Source organism: Microcebus murinus, chromosome 5 (assembly GCF_040939455.1).
Source record: "Microcebus murinus isolate Inina chromosome 5, M.murinus_Inina_mat1.0, whole genome shotgun sequence".
Lineage (NCBI taxonomy): Eukaryota > Metazoa > Chordata > Mammalia > Primates > Cheirogaleidae > Microcebus > Microcebus murinus.
The window spans coordinates 69,177,421-69,184,777 of record NC_134108.1 but is presented as its reverse complement, the minus strand read 5'-3'; the positions used below and the strand labels follow the sequence as shown (position 1 = coordinate 69,184,777).

Here is a 7,357-nt window from a genome sequence, read left to right as displayed (position 1 = left end):
GCTGCAGGTTCCCTGAATAACTGATCACTGCTTAACTCTACCCCTCCCTATCCTATTAGGAAAGCCCACAACAATACAAGTGACTGAGAGTAGCATTAAAGGGCCAACAAGAAAGACCATACATTTCACATTTGAAACATAAATTTTAACACAGAAACTACAGTACTTAAATTTTATCTCCTGTAACAACTTACTTGCCACCCCTTTGAAACTAATCAAGTAACACCAGTGGGCTCGGTATCAGAGCTTAGACAACTCCTAATGTCCATTAGGTACCAGCTATAAGCTTAATGCCAGGGATGCCTAACAGAGGGAGAAAAATGTTTAACTATTAGAAACATTAATAAATTGTAAACATTAACACAAATCCATATAATTTGTGAAAGATCATTATTCTGAGATCACAGGAATATCTTAAAACTTTTCATCAATATAGAAAATGAAAATACAGAATAATTATAAGCACTTGGTACAATTCAACAGACACAATGCTTTAGTAATGCCATTCTCTACCCCTCTGGCGTTCAGCTCACCTGACAGTTTTCACTCTTGTACTACCCAACTGGATGTGACAAAACTGTATAAAAGTATCCAAACACATTTCCTTATAAGCGAAATTTCAAAGTCACCTATTTTTTTCAGACTTTTGAGCCACTTTTAAAAATTAAATCTCCAAATAAAATAACTTGGCAACCTCCTCCCCATTAGTGAGTTCCTAGAAGTGCTTCCCTGTCCTTGTTGATGCATATTGCTCTAAGCTGCTCAGGGCTTCTCGGAAATTTTTTCAGGTAACCTCATTATCATCCCTCCATGCTGCACCAGTTTTCTCCACTTTGCATTGTTGCAAAATATGGGTATGGTTCTGCCTTCACTCCCAAGAGCAGCTAGTAAAAAACTGTAATAGTAAAACAAAGCTTTACTAAGTAGGAATAACTGGAGAGAATTACAATGAAAAAAAAATTTAACACTCAATATATCAATGCTCCTAAAAAGTATTGACCAAACCTATAACATGGAGTCTCTTTTGGGGTCCCTCTTCAGTTCCCTTACTGGACAGCCCCAGAGCATGGTCCTTGGACCACTTCTCTTTTCTACTTACACTTACTGCCTTGGTGATTTCATCAGGTTTCAGTTAATCTGTATGCTAGTGACTACCAAATTTTGATCTCCAATCTGGATCTCTACCCTGAATTCCAGACTCAAAAAAAAAAACAAATACATCTGCCTATTTGGCATCTCTGATTGGGATGTTTAATAGGCATCTTAGCCATTACATGTCCTAAAATTAATTCTTGATCTTTCTCCCTCAAAATGTGCCAGTAACAGTCTTTTTCATCTCATTTAATGGACCCTTTATCCTTCCTATTGCTCAGATTAAATCTTAGGGGTCATCCCTGGCCACTCCCTTTTTCTCAAACTCACATCCCCTCCATTGGTAAATCCTGTTGTCTTAGTTTAAAAAATAATCAGATTTTGTGGGCTGGGTGTGGTGGCTCATGTATGTAATTCCAGTGCTTTGGAAGGCCGAGGCAGGAGGATCACTTGAGGTCAAGAGTTAGAGACCAGCTAGGGCAATATAGCAAAACCCTGTCTCTACAAAAAAAAAAAATTAAAAATAGCCAGGTGTGGTGGCAGACAACTGTAGTCCCAGCTACTCAGAATACTGAGGTGGGAGGATTCCTAAGCCCAGAAGTTCAAAGTTACAATGAACTATGATCACGCTACTGCACTCCAGCTTGGGTGACAGAGCAAGACCCTGTCTCTAAAACAAAACACAAAAAAATAAAACAATCAGACTTCTACTTCTCAAAAACTCCACAAATACCACCCCAATCTGAATTACTGTCATCTCACCTGAATTACGTCAACAGCTTTCTAAATGAGCTCTTTGCCTCTACTTTTATTCCACTTTTTGGAATAAAAAGTGGTCTGTTTTGGTCTATTCTCAACATTCTCAATACAGCAACCAATGTGATTCTGTTAAAATATAAGATCATGCTGCTCATCTGCTCAAAATTTTTCCATCAGACTCCAAGTAAAAATGATAGTTACTGGCCAGGAGTGGTGCCAGCAAGTTAGGTTTCATTTTGAGGCCTATTCTCTTGGATTGTAGGTGGCTGACTTCTTGCTATGTGCTCACACGACCTCTTTGTGCACACAGGGAGAGGTGGAGAGAAATCTTGCTCTCTCTTTCTCTTCTTAAAAGCCCAACAATCCTATTGGATTAGGGTTTCATCCTTATGACCTGTTTAACTTAAATTATCACCTGAAGGCTCCATCTTCAAATATAGTCACATTGGGATTTATGATTTCAACAAATGAATTTTGAGAGGACACAATTCAATCCATAGCAAGGGTGAAATCTACTTAAAGCAAACATGATTTATAAAACTCTATACACACAAAATTATGTGAATTAAATCATTCACATTATAAAAATGGAAAGGAACAAAAATGCAATCCGTATTATCTGATAGGCACTTCATCATCACAGGTATCACTTGGACTTCCCAGCTTCCAGAACTGAGAGAAGTAAATTTCTGTTGTATAAGCCACCAGTCTATGGTATTTTGTCATGGCAACCCAAGCAGACCTGATACACCCATAGCTTCTTTTTCATCTAAATAAACAGAATATCACAACTAAAGAATAGGTTGAGGATGGCATAAAAAGGCATGTAAAATATTTTATTTTTCCAATTCATCCATGACATTTTAAGTAATAATGTTCAAATGCTATGGATTTAAATTTGAATAGTTAGGCTGATTAATTTTCCACCTGCCCATGAGAAGTCAAATGTGTAAGGTTTGGTGTTAAATCACTAATTCACAAAAAATCATATTCTAGAAACTTCAAGTATTTAAAAACAAAATAGAACTGCCAACAAAACCTGTTCAAAAATGTATAACACCTAAGAACCATTTTTGAAGCCTTGGGAAAAATATTAATAGTACACTTGAATGTGTTAGCTCTCCAGATTATATTCAGGTTCTCACATTATACAGCTTAGTGTCTAATATATGGTGGAGTGGTGGAAGCTCAATAAATACATTCTGAAGAAACACTACAACCAATAACCAAATGCAAAATGTCCAATATTGACAGACAAATTTCTTTGAAGAAGAAATGTATAGCATGGTAAGGAATTCCAAGAATTCTAAACATTGAATCTTTAAAAATAGTTTTTAAGTTAACTTTCAAGAAATACAGTTAATTCTGTATGCTTCTTTTGAAGGGATAACAGACAACATAAACCAAAAATCTACTTGTCTAAATTGTTTAAGCAAGCTTTGAGAATATAGTTACACACAATTCAGTGAAACTTAGTTGCAATCACACCACCACAAAGTATCTGTAAGTATTCAGTTTTCACACCCAACGGTGATAACCTGTCAGTCACCCAGCAAGAGTAAGGAAAATCCCTTTATTATAAAAAATTCATATAGGATGTTTTATTTATAGACACACAGTTATTAACTATGTGGAAAATGGGAAAAAAAGGAAAATAAATATACTGAAATGTATCAACTCTATATAAGAAAAGTCAGATCTTACTGTTCCTCCACACTAAATATAATTATTTTCAAAGTGATATAATACAAAGGCTATGAAACTCAGTAACTTTTAATCATTATTAAATTTGTATTAGTCTTTATTAAAACAATCAAAATTTCAGACACTGAAGTACATGATATATACAAGAATATACAAAAGTAAAAGAAAAATGTACATTTCTACTACACTAGCACAGCAGAAATTTCAATGGGTTATTCAATACCAAATCCAAATGTTTACATCCAGGATGTCACAGAGGTAACTTCCTTTTGTACCTAAAGTGAAAATAAATCCATTTAATAGAAGCAACAAGATAAAGGATCATTTGTGAGTTGCCTAACAGCTCTAATGTATTAAATTAGAGCTAAGGTTAAAATTCTAACCTAAGAAATACATATACTGTAAACCAAAAGAAATTGGTTGGCATATGCATGTGACATCTATGTTAGACATAAACCACCATAAGCATGGTGGCTCACGCCTATAATCCTGGCACTCTGGGAGGCTGAGGCAGGTGGACTATTTGAGCTCAGGAGTTCGCGACCAGCCTCAGCAGGAGCGAGACTCCATTTCTACTAAAATGATAGAAAGAAATCAGCTGGACAATTAAAAATATATAGTAAAAAGTAGTTGGGCATGGTGGTGTATGCTTTTAGTCCCAGCTGCTTGGGAGGCTGAGGCAGGAGGATCGCCTGAGCCCAGGAGTTTGAGGTTGCTGTGAGCTAGGCTGATGCCAGGGCATTCTAAGCCCGGGCAACAGAGACTCTAAAAAACAAAATAAAAAAACAAAATAAATAAAATAAAGAGATAAGAAAATGGCAACATATAGTGACAGATCTTATAAAGTCTCAAAGCTGAAAGTTTACTGGAGTTGAATCCCATGTAAACTGAACATAAAATGTCTGTAACTGCCACCCTATTCTAAAACACCCTTAATATAACAATAACTTGAAAGCTTAAAATAGATAAATAGTCCAAATCTGAGTTTTCTCTATTGTACAAAAGTGACATTTCATTGTGATACCACAGCCTTGAAAAATAGTTTTTCATCTAACCAAGAGGATCAGTCAAAAAATAAAATAGAAAATAATGACTTACACTTTTGCTCAAACCCCCAAATCATCAAGATTCAATATAATAATGATATTATCATATTCTAATTTTAATTCATTTTGTGCTCTTGGGTTTACATAAACCCAATTGCTTTAAAAACTACTCAAGTCTCTGACTTACACAGCATACAGTGTTGCAGACTTAAACTCAAACCTTCCTCTAGAAAGGCTGTAAAGGGTCCCTGTGTGTTTGTAATTAGGAAGGATAAAGTCAAAGCAGAGGCTATTCAGTTCCTCTACTACAAAATCCATTCTTACGTTGGACATGTTGAATAAAGAAATTTAAAAAGCCATTAGCTGAGGTTGTTCATTTTTTACAAGATCATAGAGACAAAGGTTTTATTAACCTTTGTGTCCCTAATGAAAAAAAATGTCAGCATACCATTAAGACAGTAACAAATAAAATTGTTTTTTAGTTACCTTATTGAGCTCTGGAAACAGCTCCTGTATCACAATGTCCAACAACACATAAGTAAGCTAAAGCACCAAAATAATAAAAATAATAATAAATTTTAAGTTACTGAACATAAAAACCATAAAAGTGATAAGCACAAAATTGAGGATGGTGGTTACCCCTAAATGGCAAGGCAGGGAATGAGACTGACAATATAAAACATGCAGAAAAGTAGCTTCAAATAGTATCAGTAATGTTTTATTCTTAAATGGGTGGTAGGCACACATGTGTTTGCATGTGAACATTTTATTATTATGCCTCATAACCCATTTTTATGTTAAATATTTTATATGTAATAAAGACTTTAAAGAAATAAGCAGAACACAAAATTCCAACTGTATTAAGATCTCAACAGAATATTATAGACTATAAACATAAAAATGTTAACTGTGGTTATTCTATGTGACTTGAATGATGGAATTACCAATTTTTATTTTTTTTCTGTATTTCATGAATTTTCTATATACTCCAAAATTTCTACAATGATTATATATTAATTTTAAATTGAAACAATTCATGTTATTAAGAAAAAGGAGATCAGCAAAAGAGAGTAACACAAATAAAATACTTAATCTGAATGTCTGAATTACACTGCCTTGATTTAGTATAGTATCACTTACACAACTAATAATATACCACATACCCTTCTGTGTCATTCAACAAACCTAGTCAATACCAGCCTACCAACTCTAATGGATTTTACCTGCTTGTTGAGTACAGGCTGCTGTAAGCCATCAAATAGAAGTCTGATGCTTTCATACTTGGTTTCTTCGCCAATACACTTGACTAACAGATCTACACAAAACAGCCACATGTAGAACAATTTTATATTATAAAGTGATTCATTATTAACTAGATAATAAAGCAAAATTCCCACCTTGTTTCCCAGATAATACGCAAAAACTATCAATCAGTATTTCTCAAACCAGTGCTTTTGCAAGAAGCTCCTGGAAAAATGAGTTCTATGGTCAAGAAATGCAGTATCATGTATCTCACTTTTGGAGTTTCACAATACACAAAAAAGCACACTGAAAGTTCTGAGCAATGTTACAGTAAAAATATCTGCTTATACTATTACATAATAAAGACAGTTGGAAAATAATACATACTGTATTATCCTATCAGTGGAAAATAAAAAAATTAAACTCTAAAATGATATTTGTAGATATACATATAGAAATGCACAGAAAACATCTGCAAGGATTAACACCAAACTGAGCATGAACCTACTTCTACACAGTGGGGAAGAGGATAGCTTCTACCTTTTATTCTATATATTTTCATAAAGTTCTTTTTTTTTTTTTGAGACAGAGTCTCACTTTGTTGCCCAGGCTAGAGTGAGTGCCGTGGAGTCAGCCTAGCTCACAGCAACCTCAAACTCCCGGGCTCAAGCAATCCTACTGCCTCACCCTCCCGAGTGGCTGGGACTTTAGGCATGTGCCACCATGCTCAGCTAATTTTTTCTATATATATTAGTTGGCCAATTAATTTCTTTCTATTTATAGTAGAGATGGGGTCTCACTCTTGCTCAGGCTGGTTTCGAACTCCTGACCTTGAGCAATCCTCCCACCCTGGCCTCCCAGAGTTCTAGGATTACAGGCGTGAGCCACCGTGCCCGGGCCTCATAAAGTTCTTAATATCAGAAAAAAAATTAATTTAATTTTTAAACGTAGACTTTTTACAATGACTATGACCACTTTATTTCTGTACTTTTTACATAAATTGCTATTAATCATCTTAAAGACCAATCATTCTGAAAAACACTACCAATGTTTGAACACTAATTTAGGATCCAAGTTCAGATTGTTGTCCAACTGTGCAGCTGTCATGTACCACGCATATAATTCCTGTTACCAAAAAAGTCAATCCTTATTAAGATCTCCATTTAGGGGTGGGGGGCAAGATGGCTGACCAGAGACATCACTTGCTAGACCACCCCAGAGGGAAGGAAGGGTATCAGATAAAGCAGAGGGGAGAGCGGACGCATCTCAGGTGTGAGAGAGGGAAATGCCAGAGTCTGTAGGGGACCTCATGGAGGAAAACTCCATAGCAGAGAAGGAAGAGGATAAAGGAAACATAGGTCTCAGCGAGGATCAAACTCAAAGAGGCTGGGAGCCCAGTGAAAGAGTACGGGGGGGGGGGGGGGGGGGGGCCGGGCGCTGTGGCTCACGCCTGTAATCCTAGCTCTTGGGAGGCCGAGGCGGGCGGATTGCTCAAGGTCAGGAGTTCAAAACCA

The 7,357-nt window shown here is 36.0% G+C and overlaps 1 protein-coding gene across 6 annotated transcripts in view; it reads right to left on the bottom strand.

Annotated features, from left to right (window-relative positions):
* Positions 1 to 3,618: 3,618 nt before the first annotated feature.
* Positions 3,619 to 7,357, bottom strand: part of SNX14 (sorting nexin 14) — a 72,311-nt gene continuing 68,572 nt past the window's right edge. For all 6 annotated transcript variants that reach the window (XM_012748403.3, XM_012748404.3, XM_020287026.2 and 3 more), the window contains 3 exons: positions 5,825 to 5,916; positions 5,088 to 5,144; positions 3,619 to 3,830 (listed from right to left, as the gene is read on the bottom strand). In XM_012748403.3, the coding sequence (XP_012603857.1) occupies positions 3,792 to 3,830; positions 5,088 to 5,144; positions 5,825 to 5,916 (188 nt within the window). In that variant the 3' untranslated portion in view covers positions 3,619 to 3,791. The remainder of the gene's footprint in view (positions 3,831 to 5,087; positions 5,145 to 5,824; positions 5,917 to 7,357) is intronic.